The sequence below is a fragment of the Leucopleurus acutus genome (genome assembly GCF_964270905.1).
Source record: "Leucopleurus acutus genome assembly, chromosome: 10".
NCBI classification, from domain to species: domain Eukaryota; kingdom Metazoa; phylum Chordata; class Mammalia; order Artiodactyla; family Delphinidae; genus Leucopleurus; species Leucopleurus acutus.
Window position 1 is genome coordinate 97,516,239 of NC_139153.1, and position 26,512 is coordinate 97,542,750.

A 26,512-nucleotide genomic window follows, 5' to 3' on the forward strand; every position below is an offset into this window, starting at 1 on the left:
TTTAATTTCTTGAACTGAGTACTTTTCAATTAACTATTGCACTCAGCTAGACTTCACTTTCTGAGATGCACTTATTTAATAAGTTTAAGTTTGTATAATTACACCTGAATTAAATGAGCGTGTGCCTCGTAGTTAACATGAGTCAAGTTAACGCAGCTATTAAAGCTTTAACGTAACTCATTTCCCAGCTATGTGCAGTTTTTGACATTGGATGCAATGTATAACATACAATGAGGATCTTTGTAATAATCAGTGTCTTTGTACATCGCTTGTCCTTACTTGTTCAGAGCCACCTGGGTACCATCATCACCATCGAGATCCAAAAGACCAGAGTTTAACATTTTGAAATTTATGAAAGTGCTTTCTCATTTTTTCCCTAATTCTCAACTCACTGTTCTTTCTATACTGTTTATAGCACTGAATTGTGTATGTGGTCTGGTATTTCATTTTCACATTTATTTATATGAGTCAACATTAAAATTTTCATACACAAGTGATTTTTATATTATTACTCTGTTTTAAATTGATCATTAAAAACAAATTACTTATTGCCTCCCCTCCCCCACTTATATATTCCTTAAACAGAGTGACTGGCCTGAAGGGTACCAGCTTGCATCCTCTATGAATTTCCGCTTTCCTCAGTCTGTTCCTATAAACTTAAAAACTCTTATTCCCAATGCCAGTAGTGAAGCTATTCAGCTTATGACTGAAATGTTGAGTTGGAATCCAAAGAAACGACCAACAGCAAGCCAGGTAAGACAGATCTCCCTGGTATAGTTGTGTGTGGGGGTTTGTTTGTTTTTTTAATTTGAGGTTTTACAATATCGGGGATATTTTTCTTTACAAAGACAAGTCTATTTTCAACCAGAGTTTTACCAAGAGAATTAAGCCCTAAAGCTTAAGGCATCCAGTGTATGTTATGATTTAACTTCTAGGCATGTAAGATTCTTGGGAGAATTGCAGAAATAGCCACTCCAATGATTTTCTGTTTTGTGGTTCAAATGAGGAACCCTGTGGAGGTTGAGGTTGAAAGGAATTAATCTCTAATGGTAAAAATTCAGGCATGTCGACACTTTGATCTCTGACTTCTAGCCTCCAGGATGGTGACAAAATACATTTCTGTTGTTTAAGCCACAAGAGCCTTAGAAAACTAAACGGTGAGGATAACTGTCTGGGGGAAAAAAGCTGTATTTCTCTGGCTTTTGAGGTGGGGGTAGAGGCATTTGGATTTACTATTCCACTTAGATGACGTACACTAGGAGAAAAACGATCCCTCCACCACCACCAAACGAAATAAGTGGTTGGCTATGAAGGCACAATGGATTCTGGACAGAGAATGAATGTCCACTTCAATAACCTTTCAAGGAAGTTTTGAAATCACTATTCTTTCAATATTTACTGAGCACAAACTAAGAAACTAAGTGCCTGGTAGTATGTTAGGTGGTTGGAATTTCAGATATGAATATACGACCCCTTTCCTGGCCTGGTGGAACATTCTGCAAGTACTCAATTTTCTACCACGCTTTTTTGGGGAACAGAGGGCTTTGATAATTTAGAGACAGTTAACAGAGAGATGCATAGGGATGATCCTTCCACCCAGAGGAAGGATGGTGGTAAAATTTAAGGAAGAATTTGCAAAGGAAATGGCATTTACACTAGGCATTAAAAATGTTGGAATTTGCTCACACTTTTTTTCCATCTAGCATCTTCCTTTCCCTTCTTTCTCTGGCAAAGTGATAGAGCTCTAAATGTGGAGGCAGTGGCAGAACTGGAGGATGAATGGGAATGGGGGAATGGTGGGAAATGGGCTAGAAAGACAACTACGAAATAACAAAAAATCAGATTTAGAATTAGAAAAATGCTGACCTGATTTGCACAGGATAGTTTGTATTTTGTGTATGACTCCAAATGTTTATGATGAGCTTGTGTTCATTTCATAGTTTAAAAGAATAAAGAAGAAAGTAAAAGTCAAAAAAAAAATTCAGGCACGTGACAAGCTAATTAGGAAGAAACTTGTCACAGGTAATAAAAGAGCATCCCTTCAGTTAGACAACCTGGTAGACTTTCCGACGCTCTCCTACCGTGTAGAGGACTCGGGTTCCCTCGACACGGCAGCATCATCCCTCCACAGGACTGGAGTAATGCTCCGTCTCCGGCTCCCACAAGAGGGCAGAGTGTGATACCCATGCTTGGCTCCTTTGTGACTATACCCTCAACACCTACAGACGAATCCTGTCTCATGGTCTTAAAAACGCCATGGTTTTATCTGCAAAGGGCTTAACTTAAAAAGTCGTTAACAGGCTTTATGGTATTCTTATTGTCATTTAAATATAAATTGAGGATTGAAATAAACCAAATAATTATTTGGCTTTTAAAAAATTTAACTTGAGACGATATTTTCTAAAGGTCAACTGGAAGAACAAATAGGAAAGAATAGCCAAGACAGGTTTGAACAGTAATGAGTAATCAGAGCACAGCGGTAGGGTTAGACAGCTTGCCCTATCAGACGTTAAAATAATCTGTAAAGTGATAGTAATTACAACAGTGGGGTACTGGCATGAGGTACGTACAGTTGCAGAAGCTGCAAGTCTGTGTAAGGTAAAATCTCTCTATATATGTGTGTATGTATCTGAAAGACTAGAAAGAAGTTCTGAAAAGAGAAACATCAAAATGTGAGCAGTACTTTTCTCCTGGTGTTGGCTTTCGAGATGATTTTACTTTCTTCTTGAGAACTTTCTATACATTCCTTATTCTATTCAATCAATATTCCCTTAACAAACAGGAAAAAAGAAGTTATTATTTTTTAAAGATCCTCTGTTTCTTTAAGGATGGTAGCTGGTATCTTAAAGAGGAGAAGTTACAGATGAAGCCCTGGAATTACAAAACATTCATAAAGCTTCTAGCTCCAAAATGTACATTATTGACTTAGGAACAGTGACATACTAATTAATGGGGCTACTTAATCCAGAACCTGAGTGCCTTCTATGTGTCAGGTACTGATGTATTTAAATCGTCTACAGTTGTTGAGTTCCACTTAGCAATGTCCATGTAGTTAACACACACATCAGGTGTGGTAGGGGACACAACGAAGTTTCTAAGGGGAAACTTAGAAGAAACGCTTTTTCTACCTCTGCCAAAATATACACCTCCCTGCCCTTCACCTCTTCGTTTACTATTTCATTGCCCTGCTTTTTAGTGGAAGCAGGGAGACAGGGAGAGGTTAAGTTACAGGAGTTGCCTCTGTCCATCTAAAATCTGCCCCTGCACGCCTGAGAAGTTAACTGTGGGTCAGGGCTACGCCTCCACGTAGGCGGGTACTGGCTTAGGGCAGGCGGTGCAGGGGAACAGGGCTTCATTATCTTAAGGGGCAGCCCCTTCCCCGATACACACACACACAAAACAGCAGAACTGGGAACTTCCCTCCCCACGCAGACATGCAGTACTGATAAGGGGACCTGTATTCACAGCTGAGCTGCACAGAGAGCTTCAGACACTCTCCAGACGAGTTTTCACCAACCTCGGTACTTCTGACATTTTTGACCCGCCAATTCTTTGCTGTGGGGAGGCTGTCCTGTTCATCGTAGGATTTTAAGCAGCATCCCCGACAGCGTGCCTAGATGCCCGGAGCGCCTCCCAGCCCCCGAGTTGTGACAATAAGAAAAACGTCTCCCAGTTGAGAACCACTGCTCTAGCCTGTGTCACCCAGATGGTCACCAGCTCTGTCCCCTACCCCCCACTTCCATGCAGTAACAGTGATTTGATGACTGATCTAGTGAAAACTCAGTGACCATTTTTACTAGTACTTGTATAGTTTATTCCCATAAGTACTTTCTCTTTGCTGTTATAGTGTTAAAGCTTATTTCAATTTCTTAGAATTTTTTTTATTGCTAGTAGACACGTACTTACAGTTAGGCTAAAAATAACCCTGAATTTTATATGATGTTAGAGTTAATCATTTAAAATAAACTACATAGAAGGCTTTCTTAACTCATTTCTTAATGCCTTTATGGAGTCTAAAACATTATCAGTATCTAGTGTTTTAGTTTGGGTTAATCCCTCAAATTCAGCCACTGCTTATAAGCTAGACTTTGTGTTCTATACGGAGTCTTTACAAGAACAGTTGCCTGGACTGGATGTTAAAATTACAAGTGAGTTATACATTCTTTCTACTAATATGTACTTTTTCATTTTTTTTAATGAAATTTTCTTCTCAAATCATTTTTTTTTCTGGGTATCTTTTTAAAGTCATCACATAAGGGGAAAACTGGATGCTTTCTAAATCTCTGAAACTTACCTAGACTAGTGATATATGCCTAGCCCAGCACTGGACAAGAGTTTATATGCAATAAATTTAGGTGAAACCTTTTTCCATTTGTTATTTCCATGCTTCTTTAGGCATTGAAACACCCATATTTTCAAGTCGGTCAAGTATTAGGCCCTTCCTCACATCATCTGGAACCGAAACAGACTTTAAATAAGCATGTGCAACCATTAGAGTCAAAGCCACCTGTAGTTGACCTAGAACCTAAGCCTCTGCCAGACATAAGTGACCAGACCGCCGGACAGCCCCAGCCGAAAAACAGCCACCAGCCACTGCAGTCCATCCAGCCGCCACAGAACACGGGTGTCCAGCAACCGCCCAAGCAGCAGAATCAACAGAAACAGCCGCCAACGCTATTTCCAAGTATCGTCAAAAACATGCCAACCGTAAGTAGCCCATAATGACACTTTAGATGCGATGGTTTGGTTCCATTAGGATTTTGTCTCTAGGCATTCTAAACACGTTGGGGAAGATATAAAAGATGTCCGTCTGTTTTCGTTTCTCAATACAGACCCAGAACCCAAAACAGTGTCTGGCACATGGTAAATTCTCAACAAATATCTGTTGAATGAATGAATGAATAATTGTCCACACTGTTTTTGAACCACCTCCAGGGTCTTGAGGAGTCCACATTATCTTTGGGGCAATTGTGACTACTAGAAAGTTCTTCCGCATACTGAGCTCAAATCTGATTTCTGTAGCTTTTAATAGAAGTTAATCACTCTTCCAGAGAGGCAGCCTTTCAGATATTTGAAAATCGCCCTTACATTATCTGCCCCTTTCTCTAAGAGAAACACCCTCGGTTCCTTCACGTACTCCACAGGGATGTCATTCACCGATGACTGAGTGACCCTCGGTTCCTGTGTCTGAAGGAGCCTTTGAGTCCCCTCACCCTCCTGTTTCCCCTGCCAGAACCAGAGGCAGACAGTAGGTAGGAAACATGCAACAGGGTGAACCACCGCCAACATTCCAGAACCTGTGTTCACTCATGCCATCAAGGACTACTTTTTTTTTTTTTCTTGGAAGGCCCATAAAATGCTGACTCGCACTGGGAGGGAAGGAAAGGAAGTTAACATTACTAAATAGCTACTAAGTGCCATGCACTATGCAACACCCTCCCGCCCTCTCTTATGCATTCACCAAGTTAAAGTACCCAATAAACTAGCCCGCAATTTTTAGATGGCTAATGAGCTGCGGAGTTGGGATTGAGCATTCTGTTAGCTACAATTCCCAGGTCTGTTTTGTACAAATGCTTCTGTTCAGTCACATACTCTATACCTCTCATTGTGCATTTGATCTCCAGGATTCAACTTGGAAGACCTTACTTTTACCTCTCACATTTCTAATACGTATTTTTGAACCCTATTTTGTCTTCTCAGTTTAACCATTCTGCCCAGCTTGTCACCAGCTATGGAATGGTTGTTCATTTTCTTCCTCCTGTACCTTCAGGATGAACAGAATAGCAATGTGCCCTTGGGATAGCAAGCCACTAGAACCTTCTTCTAGACGGATACTGACCCATTAATCAGTACTCTTGGTCAGATTATTGAATTATGTGCTTGTCTCAGTCTGCTCAGGCTGCCATAAGAAAATACCACAGACTGGGTGGCTTAAATAACAAAAATTTACTTTCTCACACTTCTGGAGGTTGGGAAGTCCAAGATCAAGGTGCCAGCCAACTTGATTCCTGGTGGGGCCCTCCTCCTGATTTGCAGACAGCACCTTCTTGCTTTGTCCACATGGCAGAGAGAGAAAGCAGCTCCCTGGATTCTCTTCTTCTAAGGGCACTAATCCCACCATGAGGGTCCCACCCTCATGACCTCATCTCATCCCCAGTTACCTCCCAAAGCCCCATCTCCAAATACCAACCCATCGGAGTTGGGGTATAAATTTTGGTGGGACATAAACATTCAGCCCATGACAGTACTGATGCTCCTTTGTTGTCCTTTCATTACTTCATTTCTTTGATAGCATGAAAGAAGACCCTGTCACCTCCTTTGCTGAAGGCCATATAGAGTACATGCATTCGTTGTCTGCTTTTTATGAAAAATGGTGGTCTGTGTTATCTACCACCTTTTCTCCTTAGGGCTCAAAAACTTTCTCTTTAATAACTGCTGTTAGAATCTTTGCCCTCGTCTGGTACCAAACTTATTAATGTGGAGTTTGCAAAAATCCACCTTCTACTTTATAAAAATAATTAGTATTTATCCCTTTCCAATCTTCTTAGACATGAGACGACTTGATGTTACTGGCATTGTTCAGCAGGACCCTAACACACAGTTCAAATGAAATAATAAGAGTCTCGGCCTCAGCCAAGTGTGACTTTTCATTAACTCTGCTCACCTGGGGCTTTAGACCTTCTTATTCTCCTTAGTCTGGAGCTCATTCTCTCTGACCAAGAAACAAGAGTGTAAGAGAAGTTGGCAAATACCACTTTTTGTTCATCATCCATCACTGTGGCACCATCAGCTTCAAGCAATGGCATATCCATTCTTTAAGCATCTTCTTACTTCAAACACCGCTGTATTTGATGACCTTGCTTCCAAATTCCCCAATTTCCCATTGCCTTTTGGATTTTTCAGTTTATATGCCCCCAAACCACCCCACGGTCTGCCCCAGACCAGGTCTTCTTCCTCATTCCTTATTTTTGTTAACAGAGCTACCATTCGGAGACAGTCAGGCTCACATTTTTAAAGCCATGCCTGCCTTTCCTTCTCTGTGTCCAACAGGATTACATTCAGTGACTTACGACAGAACCTGACCACGGTGGCTTAAACCACAAGGGGTTGTTTCCTCTCACAGCGAGAAGGTGGGTGGTGGGTAAGCCAGGGCTGGTGCAGCTCATACAAGGAGCCAGACTGCTCTGTCTTCCTGCCCTGCCACCCTCCTCAGCACGCGGCTCTCGGCCCTGTGGCCACAGCTGGCTGCTGCTCCTCGGGCGTGCGTCTGCCTTCCAGAAGGGCGAAGAGTGGAAGACACTGGCCCAGGCCGGCAGAGCCTGAGCTGTTTCTCGTGGAAGCCCCTCCCAACAGACTTGCACTTACAACTCACCGGCTAGGTCGTGTCCCATGGCTACACAGAGCTGCAAGGGAGGCTGGCATTGCAGATCTTTTACGTGGGCATATTGCTGCCCTGAACAAGATCTTAGCGAGGAAGCAGTGTCTGCTATACTCTCCTTGACCTCAGTTCGGAGAGACAGAAAAAAGTCCAGACCTTTTATTTCTTGTTAACAGCAAATGTATTCTTTCCTGCGCATTCCAACCACTATGAATCCGTGGCTCTTGTTACCGCGTGCCACTGTTAACTGCAAAGGCCTCCTATCTGAGGAGCAGGACCTTTCTCGAATGCTGCCTTTATCACATCACTTCTTAATCTCAAAAACATCCAGTGTTCTCCACTGCCCATAGGACAGCTGCGATGTCCCAGGCATACAATGAAGGCCCTTCATCATATAGCATCGGCCTGTCTTTACAACCCTGTCCTCCCTCCAGCACGAACCATCTGCTTCAGTAAACGCAGTCCGCCCTTTCCCCGTGGAACACACTCTGGCACTCTCCTATTAAAAAGCCGTACTCTACGCATCTCCTCTTCCAAACTCTAGAATAACAACCACAACAATAATACCTAACCTACAGTAACGCTTATGTGCCAGGCCCTATCCTAAAAACTTTCGATGCATTTTACTATCAAATCCGAAAACACTAAATTACATAAATACTGTATGTCGCCATTTAAGGAGAAGGAAACTAAGGCTTTGAAAAGTTAAGTCATTTGCCCAAAGAGACACAGCCACACGTGGCAGGTTTCCAGATTACACTTCAACGAAGAGTCAATTCTGATCCTACGTATTCAAGTCTCCCCCAACCCAAGTTCACAGAGATTTGTCCTCTCTCAATTTCCTATCATATTTTTAGCATGCGCTACCTATTTTCCTTAATACTTTTAAATGTGTATATATGTTATCTCCTTCACTGTATGGAAAGCTCCTTGAGGATGGGGACTCTTAGCCTCAAATATAATAGCTTGCACATAAAAGGCATTCAGCACCCGATTAAAGATGACACCGGTTTCCCACCACAGAAGCCAAATGGCACTCTGGGCCATAAAGGTGCCAGGAGGCGTTGGGGTCAGCCTGTGTTCAAGGTTGAAGACGGCTGGGAAGAGTTTGAGGAATGTGACTTCGGGGTCTCCCAGTCCAAGAAGCCAAGCATGCGTGTTTTCAAAGAAACGAGGAAAACAGATTCTCCATCTTGGTAAGATTTCACATTTCTCGGGAAAATATGTTTTCATCAGGCATCAACTTGACTCATTACGTATAAATGAGTGTACGTGTTAGAAGACAAGAAGCAACTTAATGTTGTTTCTCCTGTCAAATCCAGACCTCTGTGCTCACCTCTGAAAAAGTAAGACTCCGAGTCCCTCACAGTGACAATGCCCGGCACCAGTGGCTGAGCGTGTGTAGAGGGAGTTCTAGTTCAGTTTTTCGTGTCCCCTGTTCAATTATGATCCCCATAATTCCCATTTGGAATCCACATGCCTCTTCTCAGACAGCAAAGCACAGTCTACAAAGGTAATGGCCTCCTCTGGTGGTGGTGTTCAGAGTTAATCATTTACTTGCTTGCTGTTCTCAACTTTTTTGATCATTTTCTGAACTTTTCCTGGAAGCTTGGTATCTCTAGCAATCCCTTTTCAGTTGGCATCATCATGAGTGCGTTATTCAACTCTGAGGTGAAGATGGGTGAAATTTTGGTGAATATTTTGGGAAAATATTTTCCTTGTCCCTGCCCCGCCTTGGAACAGAAGAGGAACAGGGAGAAAAGATGACGCAGGAGTCAGGGAAATTTCTCTCATAGCTGTTTGGCACTGTACGGCGCAGAAGCCTTCACTTTGGAGAACACATACCTCTGAAGGTAGATGAAGACTTTCCGTGGGGAGATAATTCCCAGTCAGTCAATTTCCAGATCCCCAAGTTCCACAGCTACTCCTCCCTAAAATCCCCAAACTTGAGAAGAAACAGAATAAACCTGCTTAATCCCCCTTCCACTTTTAAGTGAGAAAGTCACACCTCTCAGCCACTTCCAATCTTGCCGGGCATGAGGGTGTAACAAGCGTTGAGGTGCTAACCAAAGGGACAGATCAGAAGACTGGCTCTTCACCCTTCCTGGTCCTATATGTGTTTCTCTTAAGGGGAAAACCCGGCATTTAGAAATAGGGTATTTTAGCCTGTGTTGGAAAGCAGGGTGTAAACACAGTGGCCGGAAATGAGTAGGGCTGTTTCTAATGAAGGGGGCTCCCTGTGCCCAGGGCCACCCCAAAGTGGCGGCCAGCAGTCCAAAGGGCCAATCACAGCAGTGTCCATCCCTCAGAGGGTTGACGTGGTAAGCAGGACTTTCCCGGGGGGAACCGCGGAGGCCTGGGGTCAGACAGGTGACGAGAGCTGGCCAGGGGGGCCAGGCCTCTGCACGGGAAGAGGCCCGGTCACAGGTGGGAGAGAAGGTCGTGGTGCAGGGCTGCACACAGAGCGACAGGCAGCAAAACCAATCGCAGCCCCATCCTCTGGCAGCGAAGGCTGCCGCTCGGTCAGATGGCCTCGGGAACTAGACAGAGCTAAGCCTGGATGCCGGAAGGCCTCCGTTCCTACACAGAACTGGGGCCGTAGGAGGCCGGGCACTGGGGGACAGAGGCACCCCGCCAGGCACCCCGCCAGGCGCTCGCCACCGCCCGAGTCGATTCTGCCTTCTGGGGAACAGGCACATCTCAACAAATGCGTGATGTCTCTGTATGTCATTAGGCTCTTTGGAAATTCTGTTTGGGGACTTTCCTAACACTTCCCCACTTCAGTTCTCTTAGCCCAGCCTGAACCGTGTTCTAACAACCTTAGTGGTTACACACTGCTGGAGTAGCCAGCTGGAGATGGCTGTGATTCTCTTCCCTTCCAACATGCCACCTTCCCACATCACAAATCCACAGCTGCAGCAGTCGCAGGAAAAATGGAAACATACTGCACACAGGCAACCTGCTGCTTAGTTACAAAGCTTTCTGCCTCATACTGTCCAGTATTAGGAAGGATTCTACGCACTGCCCGATATCTACTCGGGGAGAGGGGCTGTCATTTAATGCTCCTATCAGCAGAAGGTCTCTGATGGAAACCACTGACTGGTTTGGAAAGATGGGCGGAGGGTGGGCGAGAGCATAGCAGCCGTCATCTTCCCGTTCTTCACCCAGTGATGCTACTTTATGTTGACTTTCAAGGCTTCCAGAGTCAGTACCTGCAGGCCCCAACCACTCAACAGAGGAAAACAAGAACTTACCCCCTGCTATTTCCCTAAAGTCTGATTCTGAATTGTCAACTGCTTCAACAGCTAAACAGTACTATTTGAAACAATCAAGATACCTTCCAGGTAAGCAGAGAAAATAAAATGTTTCCTGGTAACTAGAATAGTTAATAGGTCACGCTCCAGGGTCTTTGAATCTCTGAAGAAAGGGCACCAGTGAAATACAATCATAGCGCTCTTTGCGGGCTCAGCCTGTCGCCGGGATGTTTCTGGACCTCCTACCTCTGTGAAGTCTGCTCAGGAAATGCCTGGCAGCCACCAATCAAGATGGTGAGGATGCTTCAGAAAATACCACCCTCCCCCACCAAAGCTATGCCTTCTGTAAACTGTATGCAAACAATTCTGCACTCCCATTACCAGTTCTTATAAGAGGCAGAATTTTAGTAATACTGTTTCCTAAATGATCTGATTTGTGTTTTTAAAAGATCCTTCTGGCTGCTAGGTAGACCACGCTAGGGGCTCAAAAAGGGTAGGGGACTGGGAGAGGGGCCCAAGGAGACTGGTCAAGAGGCCACTGCACACGTCTGGATAGAGAGGGTGATGCCTTGTTCCCTAGGACGGTGAGAGGAGTGGGAATTAAGACCGTAAGAGAGGGTGCACTTTTGAAAGGTGCAAAGACACCAGTTGGTTAGTAAGTTTCGGTGCTGAAACCACGAGGAAGTTCTGATCTGACCGCAAAAGTGGGGGTGTAAATAAAGCTTCCAGAACACAGATTCATGGGGGACACTTTTCCCTGTTTAAAAAAGAAAGAAAATTGAATTCATTTCACTAAAATAAAATCAGTGCTTCATCTTCGCTGTAGAAGTGCGCCCTCTGGTGGTGGGAGAGGGTATTGTAAAATTTTTAGCAGACACCTGTTTTCCCAGTTCTGCTCCCCTCATGCGGTTTTCAGGAACGCATTTCAGGGCACCTGAGACCCATCTGATCATTTCCTTTTTCACCAGAAAGATCTAACAAATTCTACTAATTACTCTGGGTCAGAAGCATGACTGTAATTGAAGCCTAAGAAACAGACTCAAAATTAGAACGAACTGTTTGAAATCTAAACCTGAGCCTGACTGTACCCTATTTTGGCGTGTTTGGTCTCAAAGATGTGGCCCCTCTGGAGCTGGGTGAGATCTGAAACGAGAACTGAGCTCAGTTCAGTCACTTGGACAAACATTTACTGAGCACCTATCGTGATCCAGCAAGTGCAGAGGACAGAAATGCAAAGAAGTGATCCTTGACATTTATTTATGGTCTGTAGTTAATTCACTGAATATCCTCAGGAATAACAAAGAGTATTATCTTTGGGGGGCCTTCCTTTTTTTTTTTTTTTTACCATAAAGCCAAGTATTAAGGTCTTATTAAGCATCAACTTTTAGGATCATGGGAGCTCTAGAAATGTACCATATAATTTCAGGAAAGCCTGACATTGGCAGATCTGTGACACTGGCCTTCAGGGAGAGGGACGCAAGAGTCATAGTTATTGACCTGCTACTGACCGGCTGTGTACTGGAGCACGACTCTGAGATTCTGTTTTCTGTTACTTAACGATGGGACTGCAGTCATCCATCAGCTCGCCCCGTAAGCCTTGGGTACTTAATTATCACAAGGTAGTTGTTGCAAATAGAGTATACAGTGGAGGTGCTAACGATCTCGGCGGTGCCCTCTGCTCTCCCTCCCGGCCCCAGCATTTTTGAAACCCTGTTCTGTGGATCCTTCTCGAGTCCCGTTATCACTTACGGTCCTTCCTTCCACCCAGTGTATCCAACGTCCTGTGTCATTTGTATATGTGCCTCGCCTACTGCGTTTTAAGTTTCTTAGCGAGACCCACGAACTCCCCTGTGATCCGCTGCCTGCTCCCCTCTCCAGCCTCACTCTGGGCCACGCCCTGTCCCTGCTCCATCCTTGCCGAGGACTCTGAGTTCTTCCCCTTCCCAGGTCCACTGCCCACACTGACGCCTCTCCCAGGAACACACCTCTCCAACTCCTACCAAGTCCTTATCATGACTCACATTCCAGCTTAAAGTTACCTTTTTAGAAGACTGGCTTTGTGGCTTCTGTTTGTTGCAGCCTCAGCACCAGATTCTTCTGCATAATTTGCACACTGCTAATTACTCACCTAATTATAACTGTTCGTCTCCCTTCTCACTAGAGTAGATTATAAGAGCCACAAGGGCAGAAACCAGTCTACTTTGTTCACCACTTTTTCTCCAGTGCCACACACACTGCCTGGCACGTGGTAGGTGCTCAGTAAATATTTGCTGACTGACTTTTTAATATCCTTTGAGGGGACAGGATGATAGTGTATTAATTTTTGCTTCTCTTTAACGGTGTTTGGTTATAGAAGGTACCCCAGAAAAGCTTGTAAACTAATACATGTTTTAAAATTCCAGATATTGTCTATTTCCAAGAAAATTGAAATCTTTTAACAGACAAAGAGTTAAAGCAATTATTTTCGACAGTGTAGTATGTATTTACTGAAAAACAAAAAAGACTAGGGATATCGCAAGGCTAATCGTATTAAAATAATTTAAGCATTCAGGGCCCATTCTTTGTTGAACTGTATTTATAAAAAATATTCACCTAAAGAGATTTGTAGTTTTCTCCCCTGACCTTGCACCTTCTTTGGGGGTAAATATCTTGTGTGTGTGTGTGTGTGTGTGTGTGTGTGTGTGTGTTAAGATGTTTTTAACCTGAGTAATTGCTACCTAGTGCATCTTCTTTATTGTCAGGGAATTGTCTATTATAGTTCTATTTGTAGCTATTTTATTAGAAACCAAAATCCATAAAGAGCAATATCCTATAATAAAGGGAAATGATCTACCTGATGGAGTGTTTCCTTAGAGAACTGATGACAGGTAACTTTGCGGCTTGGTTCGGAACAACCAGGCTTGTTTCTGGCTTTAAAACAAGGAATGTTATTATATGTCTCATAAATGTGAAACCCTGCCAAGGAGTTCACTTTGGGAAAAGTCAAAGCTCCCTTGAAACAGGGACTGACCCTCTCTCTACATTATTAGCAGTCCTCGGTACGGATGTTTTCTACACTAAAGAGAACTCTACGTGTATGACCCAGAGGCTTAGACAGTGTGATGTCTCTGGCGTCTGCTAAGCTGAGCCCAATTTAATTATCAGTCAAAAGAAAGCAAGTTCAGGAAGTTCTCACATCTCTTAAAACTAGGTTAAAACAACACCCTTTGGGCTTCCCTGGTGGCGCAGTGGTTAAGAGTCCGCCTGCCGATGCAGGGGACACGGGTTCGTGCCCCGGTCCGGGAAGATCCCACATGCCGCGTAGCGGCTGGGCCCGTGAGCCATGGCCGCTGAGCCTGCGTGTCCCGAGCCGGTGCTCTGCAACGGGAGAGGCCACAACAGTGAGAGGCCCGCATACCGCAAAAAAAAAAAAAACACCCTTTGACCACTGGGACCAAGGTCCAAGGCCGAGTCCACATTTCACAGATTTCAGAAAATCATAAACAACTAGCTGCTTATATTTTACTAGATCCGATGTGCAGATAAGCTTCACACATGGATCTCTACATGCACTTCCGAACTCCTCAGTCCCCCTGGGTTCTTGGCCGCACGTCTGTTTTCCCCAGCTACCCCAATTGTTCCTCAAGGGTCTGGCCCAGAGCAAACACTCAAAAGAAGTGTATGACATGGAAATATCTTTTGGAAGAAAATTTTTGTGCCACCTCAAATTTTAAGAGACATTTAGGGCTTCCCTGGCGGCGCAGTGGTTGAGAGTCCGCCTGCCGATGCAGGGGACACGGGTTCGTGCCCCGGTCCGGGAAGATCCCACATGCCGTGGAGCGGCTGGGCCCGTGAGCCATGGCCGCTGAGCCTGCGCATCCGGAGCCTGTGCTCTGCAGCGGGAGAGGCCACAACAGTGAGAGGCCCACGTACCGCAAAAAAAAAAAAAAAAAAAAAAAAGAGACATTTAGCAAGAAATGTCCAATGTTTATCATTACTTGTATTACAGAAAATAACTTAACGTTTCTAAAAGACACCGTGAGGATTCCAGGTTATTGTATTTAGGGCTGAGGATCATGTGAGGGTCCATCAAAAAGCAAGTATTTGCTACAGTGTAGCCAAAATTTATTTCCATTCCCTCGCGTTTTTTCTAGTCTAGTTTGAACATATATTTTTCCTTCAAGTGTATGATCGCACTCTAACCTTTGAAATGGCTGTTTTGTTCTTCTAAGGTGTAAACCCCAAGAACGTGTCCTTGACAGCCAGTGGGAAGGATACGAACCCATACACCTGGAATAGCCAGCTATTTCCTAAGTCGCTGGGACCCACGGGGGCAGAACTTGCTTTCAAAGGGAGTAATGCAGGTAAGGCAAGACTACATTTAAAGTATGAACTTACACTGTTTTCCTTCTGCGGATTTTTACTTTTAAATGTTTCCCTTTTCCCCAAAGTGTAAAAATAGGTGGGGTGCCAGTCAAAGGACTAGTTTGATATATTGGTGTCAGTGTTGAGAAAGTGAGTAACTCTGATGATTGGGGAACAAATAAATCCTTTTTAAGTCAAGTGGTTTCCAGTTCTTAGCTTTTAAAAAACTGAAGGAGAACCTAATTGAGTTATAGCTAATAGATAATTAAAAATCATTTGTGAAAATAACACAACACTGTAAATCAACTGTACTCCAATATAAAATGAAAATTTTTTTGAAAATCATTTTTTATGAGATCACTATGTGATATTTGATCTGTAACTCTGAATAGTGTTCAAAGACTATAGTAACAGAGCTGTAACAAAACACCTTTCATTCCCTACTATGCATTTACAAGATTTCTCCTTGCTTCCCATCTTTAAAAAAAAAAAAAAAATGAAGCTGAATCCTGTCTGATTTTAGCAATAAGTAATATTTATTGATGGATACATGAACCACTTGAAAAAGGTCCCATCTTTCTCATCAAGAGATGAATTTCCAAAAAAAAAATCTGACTTTTCACTTTTAATAATCAAATTCTATAATATTCATCTTTTTTGATAAATTATATACAACGAATCATTCTAACTATAATTAACTTAATCCAGAGAAAAGTATTTTAATATACTTATGGTTGGTTATAAGAAATTTTTTTAAAGGTTTCAATCTATACACATTTTTTGACTGTTAATTTAAAGACTTTAAAATTATACTCAGATAAAATCTGGGAGCTGACATGTGAATGAAAATAAAATTTTAGAGAGAAAAGGGATTCATGTGAAATTTCTACCTGTTAAAAAGGACTGTGGTCATGTATTTCTTTTTTTTTTTTTTTTGGCCTTACCACGCGGCATGTGCGATCTTAGTTCCCGAACCGGGGATCAAACAGTGCCCCCTGCAGTAGGAGGGCAGAGTCTTAACCACTGGACCACCAGGGAAGTCCCATGTGGTCATGTATTTCTTAAGTCAGTACTGGTGAGCATAAAATCACTATGGTATTTAGATTCCACTGATTATATTTAAAAGAGAGATGTAATAGTTTTATTTTTAAATGTCTCTAATTACAGTATGCCAGAAGTTAAATCCTTTGCAACTGTAAAACTTACGAGGAAACATTTTAGATATCAGCTTAAAGTGTCTGAAGAGGTAGAGAGTTCTTTCTTAAAAAAGATGTAGGTGGTATTGGATCAGAAGAGTTTGAGGGTCACTGTGTAGCAACTGAGGAGTCTCCTGAGGTGTTCTGATGGGACATCAAACGCTCCGGGTATTGTATCCATTTAACAGTGCTGTGGCACTGCAATTTGCTAATTTTTTCTCAGTTATTTAAAAATAATATTCACTGAACCAAGTGGTTAAATACAATCAGGTGAAATGACAGCTGCACAACTTTGAGTCTCGGGGAAATATATGACTGACATCAAATCAAAGCTGAGACAGCACCGAGAACATTCTCTCGGAGAAACACTTTAAGGTTTCTTTCTGCATCTTTTCATTAATCATGGAATCCATTTTTTCTCTGCTTTTCCTATAACATTCTCCTTATTGTTCATTCTTTCCTTCCATCTGCCTTCTCTTTAGAAGAAAGCATAATTAAACCAATTGAAAAACTATCATGCAATGAAAGTTTTCCTGAAAAATTACAGGACTCACAAGGTAATTTCTGGGCCTTGTAGATGAGTACAATTAGTTCTTTGAATCTCCTGTCCAATTTTCTTCTCAACAGCGACCCCAAATCTTGTCATAAAAGGCTACTACGAAGGCCAAGGTCACCTGCTTTTAGGGGTCAGATCAGGACTCGAGCAGACAGAAGTGTCCACACCACCAAGAACCTCTTTCTTCGGTAGTTGGAATTCTAAGAGTAATTAGCTCTCAAAAGGCTCTATGCTTGTCTTCTTAAATTAATTATGACAAGTTTAAGAAATCAAGCAAATCTACTAAAAATAATTAAAAGAATATTTTCTAATTTTATAATCAATATTCCTGGAAATTTTTTTTTTAAGTTCTGAGACTCATTTCTGAGCATGAACCATCATTTAAAAGAAAAAGTTAACCAAATTCACAGAGATGATGGATTTCCTAGAATTTTGCTGTCAGTGGTTTAAACAGTGCTAACTATTGGCTCCAACCTAAAAATTTGCAGCTCACAAGGTACTTCAAATGAAAAGCCAAAATAATTTAAGAAGACTTAATTTTCTATGCATTTTCCCTTAGCAACTTCTTCCTCCAATAGGAAGAAGCATCCTGTAACTGATCAGTGCATGGGTTTTAGAGCCTGACGTGTCCCTGTTCAGTCACTCACTAGCCTTGTGATCTTGGACAAGTTACTTGGGTCCTCTAAGTCAGTTTCCCCACCTGTAAGACAGAGGAAATAATACTGACCGAGGCATTATTATATGACCACCCCTAGGATTTTTGTCACACAATAAGCATTTAATAAGTGTTTGCTCTGATGATGGGGATGAGGGTGGGAGAGATCTTTTTTATTTTGGCCATGCCACGTGGCACGTGGGATCTTAGTTCCCTGACCAGGGATCGAACCCGCGCCCCCTGCATTGGAAGTGCAGAGTCTTAACCACTGGATTGCCATGGATGTCCCGGGAGATATGTTCTCAGGCTGCTACTGAATGGGATTACTGCCTTGAACTTTCAAAAAGTCTTCTGAAGTCTTCTGATTCGTGAATTAGAACGAGTACCTCAAGGCGAAAAGAAAGGACAAATGAGGCAGCAATGCCTACGCAAAATTCAGCAGTGTTAAAATCGTAGGAACTGATAACGTGTTTACTGCGTGGCGACCTTTAGGGTCTGATAAATAACACTGCCGTTTGACATGTGTTGGTCCAGGAGCAAACACTTATTGAGCGCCTGCTATGCACAGCACCGTGACAGACGTCAGGGACACAGGAAGGCAGAGTCCAGCCTGTGGTCAAATGACACCATGTGAAAATAGGCTTCAGTCGTAGCTGCCAGATGAACGGTTCTTTGAAACCACCAAGGCGGTCAGAGCCCTGATTCACCTTCTCACTGACAAACCTGTCCCTTTTCTGGTGTAGCCAGGCTCCTTAAAAGAGAAGTTACATTCATTTTTCCTCTGATTGCCACTTTACCCCTCAGCTCACTGCAGTCTGTCCTCAGCTTGCCTCGGGCCGCTGAAAGAGCTCCTGCCGCGGCCTGTCCTGCTAGCGGCCAAATCCCAGGGCGGTGCCAACCCCACCAGACCTCTGCCTTATTTGCTGCTCCTTCCTCGTCACACGCTGTCTTCTCTGGAGCTTCCAGACCCTATTCCTACCGTCTACCTCTCCACCCTCTCCCCAGCAGGGTCCTTTTCTTTTCTCCCCCTTAGTGCTCTGTTCCCCGGGTTCTGTTCTGTTCTGGGTCTTTGCACATCCCACAGTCTCTCTGGGCTGGCTCCTCCAAGCCCATGGCGTCGTCACCGCCATGCCCCGATCATTCCAGATCTCCAGGCCTGCTGGACCTCTGTGACTTGAATCTCCCACGGGCACCAGGTCTTTACCCCACACCTGACTCTTCCCCTGTATCCTGTTCTCAGTCACCCACGCTACAGACTTAGGGGTTTATGTTACTCTCTTTCCCACCCCTCCCACCCCATACACCTGCTGGTTCCCTCCTCCATCCCTCCATGACGGTCTAAGTTCAGACCCTCTTACTTCCTCTCTCACTTCAGCTACAGCAGTGCCCGCCTGACTGGTCTCCTGCCTTTACATTTCCCCCCAGATTGATCATTCACTAATAGCGATGAGGATGGTGACAGCTGACACGTGTTGGACAGCAGAGCCTATGCTAAGTGCTTTGCATTCATCTCATTCAATCCCTACAACAACCCCTATGAGAATAGGTGCACTTATCAGGGTGATCTTACAAGATGAAGAAGTGCTCAGAGAGCACCGCAGGGATGGGGGCTTCCTGGCAGGAAATATACTTTCAGGTTAAGAAGTGGAGTCATAAAAACCTGGGTACATTCAGGGGGACACCTTGGGTTCACATTCTAATTTGGTCACTTACTAACTGCGAGAAGTTAGCCAAGTCAGGTGTGGATAGTAACATGCATCTAAGAGGGTTGTTATATGGACTGAATGGGAACATCTGTAAAACCGTAGTGCCGCGCATGAAATACAGACGATGCCCCCAGAAACAGAATTTAGATTTAGTAGTGGTTGTCATCAAAGTTACTCTCCGGTGCTTTAAAATATTAACCTTCTGACTCTGAAACTTTATGATACGTCACTAGGAAATCTTGGAAGTTATGCTACTTACAATCAGTCAGGATATATTCCTTCCTTTCTCAAAAAAGAAGTGGGGTCAGCTGGCCAGAGGATACACTTAGCACCACTCGGTGCGGCAGCTTCAGGTAAGAACAAGTTCAGATACAGTTTTTGAGAATTCTGATCAGAAAGGAGCTTTTTAAAGTTTATAGTCACCTTTCCTGAGTGAAGACTTTTAAATTAGTCTCAGCTACCAACTGAAGTTCTGTTTTTGGCAAAATGTCCCATCTTTCTCCCAAAGATGTGGTTTGCGAGTCTAATAAGAGGAGCTGCCTCTGATTCAGTGGTTCTCCTCGGTCAGACACACAGATTGTGCCACCGAATCCTCCCAATGACCTGATGAGGTAGATCTTTTTCAGATGAGGAAACTGACATTGAGTCATTTACCTAGGGTCACACAGCCTGTAAACAGCGGAGCTGGGATAGACAGTGTCTAATTCCGAAGAGTGTGCTATGCTACACGACGAGATGTGTGAGGATGCACTTTTCAGAGCTTCCTGCCTGGTACCTGGCACAGAGCAGAAAGCACAGCAGATGCTGAGACTCTGTTATCTATCAGTTAATGGGTAGTCCTTCTGCAGCTCCATCTTAGGGCTTAGAACTAAACTGCGGCAGAACTTTGACTGGCTTTTGCTCTGTCATATATTAGGTGGTGAAGTTTTATTCCCCACCCTCCGACGCTACGACTAATTAGGTCACCTGCTCTGCAGTGGCATGGCGTGTGACAGCCACATTCAGGGGGACGCTCTTGAAACTGATGTGAGGATTCTGTACTTGAGTTGACCAGATCTGACTATGAATGTTCTCTAAGTTATTTCAGTCTAAAATAGATACCCTTCTTAAAGCACCTAAAATAAACATTGAGGCAGATAATTACAAGTTTGATAAGGTATCTAGTTACAGTTTAATTTAAAAGTTGACTTCAAAAGTCTTCTCCCAGTCTGTCCCAGCCAGGATCTTATACTATAGAACTCCTAATTAGAGTTACCAGTCTTTAAAGTTCATGCTCTTGGAGCTAAAATTGTAAAAAGCACTGGACTCTGTAATTTTTTATTTCTTACCATGGCAGAACTGCTTAAGCAGTACTCAGTTACCTTATCTGCGAAAAGAACTGCTCCATTATCTCTCTGCCGAAACAAAATATATAAATAAACATTTTATATACAGCAGTAATTTTTATAAAGCCTTAAATACTTTAGGGCAGCCTTATCATGAGTCATTAGCCACAGCTTGGTAGCAATTTTTAATATGAAGGCAGAAAATCATAACGTCTCAAATTATTTTGAGTACCTGCTCTTAGAAAGTGCAAGTGGGTATTTTTGAACATATTTTTATAAGGGATTGGAGGCCTTTATATATTAATTATTCTGTCAGATTAGCATGCATATTCCTGTTTTCATTTTTTTAAGTAAAATGCTTTCTCATAACTTTTCATCTCTTCATTTTACTCTGCTTATCAGATTTTCCTACAGATCGTGATAGGAGGAAAGGTAAAAAAAAAAAAAAAAGAAGTAAATATTAATCATTCTCAAGTGGTCAATGCAAATCCTTAGGAAAACACTGTTCTGTAAGAGATGTGTCTTCCAGCCCTCCCACTGGTGTGACAGTTTCCCACAAGAGAATACAACCAGGTCATTATCGTATTTACTCGACTATCTCCCCTTCTCTCAGCCTCCCTCTCTACTCTTCTTCCTCATCCTCAAGTCTGGAGAAGAAAAATCACATTAATTTCTTCCTCCCTCCCCATGTCATCTATCAACCCAAACCCCCTCATACCTCCTTGTCCCCTGCTAGAGGAGTGACTTCTTTCAGACACAGCCGCCCTCTAGAAGCACGGGGCCCTGTTCTACGTGCTGTACATGCATTAACTCACTGAACTCTCTAAGACAGAAGGTACCATCATTATCTCCATTTTACAGAAGTTTTCTTGCTATAAGATATATAGCAGTGACACAGATTACATTCTTAACTAGAGGCAAACACCCTTTCCTGCAGCAACATTTCCTACAAGAAGTTAAATGCCCTTGGACACATGCAGGTTTTAAGATAAATGCACAGCAAATGTTAGAGGGCTGCCAGCTCCGTTCTGGGGAGTGGGGAGGTGTGGGCACAGCCAGCTGCTGAACAAAGCGTTTCTTTGCCCCACACGAGACCTGGGCTCCTTTGTCAGCTACTAAGCTCTTCACCAAGGGCGCTGGAGTCCTAAAACGCTGTAATTCTCAGAAAGGAATCCTAAATGTCAACACTACCGCCTTACTGGCAAAATGATTCCCTTTTCAAAGAAGGTTTTACAAATGTTGGCCTGGACACAGTTTCCTTCAAATGCATTTAGGACTTGACTTAGACTATGTCATCATCTGGAAAAAAAGCTTCTCTGGATGTTACTCCCCAGACGCCTCACTTCTCACCTACTGTTAGCTTAAGGATGGGTTTTCCCTTCTCCTTTCTCTCAGTCATGGGGACTTATTGTCTCCTCCCTCCTGCCCTCCCCTCGCATGTGCTCTCCTCTGCCCATGGTACCATTTTGATGTGAGTGCACTAATTTATCAGACCGATGCTGGTCTATATTCCAGCGGGTTATGACTAAAGAGCTATTCCTAGAAAATATGGTGCACTTAACTGGCCCTTCTAGACACTGTCCCTGTCTTTCTTAAGGAGCTTTTTATTGGCTTTGAGAACTTTAAACCCAGTAAGAGTGGGATGAAATGACCCATCAAACCAAGGAAGAACTCTTGGCCTCCTTGTCCCAACTGAACCACAAAGCAGTTGGGGTGACTGTCACCAGGGCAGCTCCTCACGTAAGGCTTTGTCCCCTTTAAGCTGAGGTTAGCAACACATCAGGACCCACGTGTTCCCATAAGTTCCTCCTATACTTCCAATTCTACAGTAAAAATAGAAGAAAAAACTGGGAAAACCATGCCAATAAATACAGTATAGCTAGTGTTAGGTGTACAGAATGGTTAGAGGGTCATTTCAAAGTTGATGCCTACAGAGTATAATCCAAGAATGGCAGCTACCACATAGTGTGAAAAGATATTTAAATCCCAAACAGAAAGACGGAACATCAGAGAGAACAGCTCTGAGACCTAGCTCCCAGCCTGAAGTGAGGAAGGGGTGAAGGAGGTACTGAGGATATTAAAGTATTCTCTGAAATGATTTACTGCTTTGTCATCTGACATGTTCAAGTAATCTGAGCTTATAAATTGTTCAGGTAACAAATGTCTAACACATTAAAATTTTCACAAAATTTTCATCAGCCAATACATGTATGAATAAAACAAACCTTGTGATGAAAGGTTTCGGATCCTAAGAATGGCTCACTTTTCAAAGGGATTCTGTTATCATCCATCTATTTCCCAATAAAACATGAAGTTTCTTGACTCCAAAACCCACATTTTCATGTTTAAAGAGAAACCTGCTATGTGACCCCATCTGTGTGGCTCCATGAAGCCAGAGCTTTACAGGATTCACAATTCTGAATACACTTTCTGTAGTGATACTGTGTTCAGATATTATTTAGATGTAACCACAGTGTGACTTTAAACAGTCACTGACACTGTGGGTACTGCCCATTGAACTTAAACCAAGGAGTTGTTCTTGGTCATCCAAGTTGGCATTGCCTACCAAAATATGATGGGCACTTCAGTGAGCCCAAATAAGAAACAGTAGCAGTGTCAGAACTATAAACCAGAAATTATGGCGCTTAAGCTGCTGAACACACTAACTGGTGTCAGCATAATACTACAATAGAATTTTTGGCTTATATATATATTTTTTTTTTTAAAAAAAAAAAACCTTAGAGACCACTGAATTAATCTTTTAAAGACAAATTCAGATTTTTGGACTCCCCTGGTGGCGCAGTGGTTAAGAATCCGCCTGCCAACGCAGGGGACACGGGTTCGAGCCCTGGTCTGGGAAGATCCCACATGCCGCGGAGCAACTAAGCCCGTGCATCACAACTACTGAGCCTGTGCTCTAGAGCCTGTGAGCCACAACTACTGAGCCTGTGCTCTAGAGCCCACGAGCCACAGCTACTGAGCCCATGCGCCGCCACTACTGAAGCCTGCACACCTAGAGCCCATGCTCCGCAACAAGAGAAGCCACCGCAGTGAGAAGCCCGGGCACTGCAACGAAGAGCAGCCCCTGCTCGCCGCAACTAGAGAAAGCCCGCACACAGCAATGAAGACCCAACACAGCCAAAAATAATTTTTTTAAAAAAAGATAAATTCAGATTTTCCCCCATAAAATGAACTGCTTTATTTTGAATTTAATAATCATCTGAATAAAATTCTAATTTCTGATTCTGCTTTCTTTCAGAATATCCCTGGAACACAAAAACTGGTCAGGGGCAGTTTTCAGGACCTACTTATAATCCTACAGCCAAGAATCTAAATATTGTGAACCGCGCACAGCCAGTCTCCTCCGTGCATGGGAGGACAGACTGGGTGGCCAAGTACGGAGGCCACCGATAGGAGTCTGGTGTGAAGTCCCACAGCATCGCTCCAGAGTCTGTGCAAGTCCCCTGACCCCGGGAAATGTCTACAGATGTCTACTTCTACTGAGTTCTGGAAGAAATATGTAATAGTGGGTACTCTGAAGAGCAAAGCTCATCTCCTATTTTCTTCCTTTCCTAGAAATGAAATGCATTTTCTAAGCACCATTGCCCACAGTGCTGATATATGGGTAGGACTTAACTAAGTATTGAATAAACTATTTGCCAAAGTGTCAAGTATTTGATATACAAATAGATACTAAGTACAATAAGCAGCTTTTTTTAAAAAAATGCCTCCAGAAATAAGTGTTTAGAGTGTTTTATATTTGCCCAAACTATTTAATATTTCATTGTTTAGCCTCAGAGGTTTGTTTTGTTTTGGCTTTTACAGCAATTACATAGATGTCTGTGGACTGTCAGTTACGGTTCTTATTTGGCCAAGGTTCTACTCTACCATTTTGGCAATGGCAGAAAGATGGTAATTTATCATTTTTCTACTTTGGAATTATGGAAGCAATGATAATTCTAATCTAAAGCAGGACATCTTTCTTAGAAATAAGTACTTCTTTAACATAGAGATGTCAAAATCACATCACCTGATTTTAGTGAAGAAAGAGTCGACTGTTCGATTTTGATCAATACAACTGCTATGAATTCGTGGTGACTATCAAACCCAATGGCTTGATGACTTCCAAATTAACCAAGTCAAGGTTCTGTCATCTTCACATCAAGTGTGTTCATCAGACTTTCAAAATACATTTGTTTCCATATTCCCACGAGGCACAAAGATGAAGTATACCAGCTCGTTCCCCAAAGCAAACTCTTGCTGCTGCTGCAGACAGATCAGACTCAGCTCTGACCTTCACACTTGCTCTGAAGAGCAAATGCATTCAGTTGCTATCGCAGTGATTTCACTTACTACGTTTTCTTAGTTTTATTTCTAAATTGGTAGTTAAAATAGACATTTTGAACTCAGGACTACTCTATTCAAGCCTGTCATTTTACGAACTAGATATTCTTTTTAAAGAATAATGTTATCAAACTGCTCATTTTTTATGTATTTTATGACTTTGTAACAAATGCTAATGCAATTGGTATCATCTTGTGGACATTGTACAAAGGCATAGTAAGAACATGGTATTTTTGTACAGAAGATTCAGCTCACCTTCTTGAAAAATGTTAAAATCTAAAGAGTAATTTATGTTCGTGGTAATGGTTATATATATATTTGTACAGTTTTAATTAATGTCTCAAAGCAAAAATATTCTTTTGTGTTGCTGGGAAACTTTTAAACTCCAAATAGATATTAAAATTAATATGGTTAACTAGTGTGTTTTCCTTACATTGTTAAACTTTATACTTATACTCTGAGGCCTTTTTTTGTTGTTAGTCAACTTTTTTTTTTTCTTAGCAGTTTTAAGTTTACGGAAAATCTGATTGGAAAGTACAGAGTTTCCACGTACTCCCTAATCTCCCCGCTCCTCAATTTTCCCTATTATAAATATCTTGCATTAGTGTGGTACATTGGTCACAACTGATGAACCAGTATTGATTCATCGTTATTAATTAAAGGCCATAGATTACATTAGGGTTCACGCTCTGTGTTGTACATTCTGTGGGTTTTGACAACGTGTATAAAGACATGTATCCAACAATACAGTATCATACAAAATCGTTTCACTGCCCTAAAGATCCTCTGTGCTCTGCCCATTCATCCCTCCCTCCCTCCCTCCCTGCAAACCTCTGGCAACCACTGATGTTTTTTTTTTTATTATCTCCATAGTTTTTCCTTTTCCACAATGTCATATAGTTGGAATTACGAAGTATACAGCCTTTTCAGTTTGGCTTCTTTTACTTAGTAATGTGCATTTAAAATTCCTCCCTGTCTTTTCTTGGCTTGATAGCTCATTTCTGATTATCACTGAAGAGTATTCCATTGCCTATATGTATCCTAGTTTATTTAGCCATTCACCAACTGAAGGACATTTTGGTTGTTTCCAAGTACGGGCAATTATGAATAAAGCTGCTATGAACATTCATGTACATGTTTTTGTGTGGACACCGGTTTTCACTTCACTCGATTATGCTGGATCGTATGGTAGGAGTATGTTTTGTAAGAAAGCACCACACTGCCTTCCAAAGTGCCTGCGCCATTTCTTATTCCCACCAGCAGTGATGAGAGTTCCTGTTGCTCCACGTTCTCACCAGCATTTGGTGTTGTCAGTGTTTTGGATTTTGGCTGTTCTAGTGTGTAGTAGTATCTTGTTATTTTAATTTGCAATTCCCTAATGACATAGGAAGTGAAGCATCTATTCACATGCTTATCTGCCATCTGTATATCTCCTTGCTGTCTATTCAGATCTTTTGCCCATTTTTAAATTAGTTTGTTTTCTTATTGTTGAATTTAAACAGTTCCTTGTATATTTTGAATAACAGACCTTTATCAGGTTGTCTTTTGCAAATCTTACCTCCAGTCCGTGACTTGTCTTTTCATTCTCTTAAGGTCTTCTGCAGAGGAAAAGTTTTTAATTTAAATGAAGTCCAGCTTACCAATTTTTTATTTCGTGGATTATGCTTTTGGGGTTGTATCTAAAAAGCCATCACCAAACCCAAGGTCACCTATGATTTTCTCCTACATTCTAGGAGTACTAACTACAGTTTTGC

At 42.5% G+C, this 26,512-nt stretch overlaps 1 protein-coding gene across 4 annotated transcripts in view; it reads left to right on the plus strand.

Moving 5' to 3' along the window:
- MAK (male germ cell associated kinase) overlaps window positions 1-24,125 on the plus strand; it is a 41,383-nt gene extending 17,258 nt beyond the window's left edge. For 2 of the 4 annotated variants that reach the window (XM_082847898.1, XM_082847899.1), the window contains 6 exons: window positions 586-753; window positions 4,396-4,707; window positions 8,402-8,574; window positions 10,574-10,722; window positions 14,844-14,975; window positions 23,674-24,125. In XM_082847898.1, coding sequence (XP_082704024.1) covers window positions 586-753; window positions 4,396-4,707; window positions 8,402-8,574; window positions 10,574-10,722; window positions 14,844-14,975; window positions 23,674-23,828 — 1,089 coding nt within the window. In that variant the 3' untranslated portion in view covers window positions 23,829-24,125. Of the gene's footprint in view, window positions 1-585; window positions 754-4,395; window positions 4,708-8,401; window positions 8,575-10,573; window positions 10,723-14,843; window positions 14,976-16,654; window positions 16,730-19,322; window positions 19,443-23,673 lie in introns of all 4 variants that reach the window. The other 2 variants (XM_082847896.1, XM_082847897.1) reach the window with 2 other exon arrangements.
- The last annotated feature ends 2,387 nt before the right edge of the window (window positions 24,126-26,512 follow it).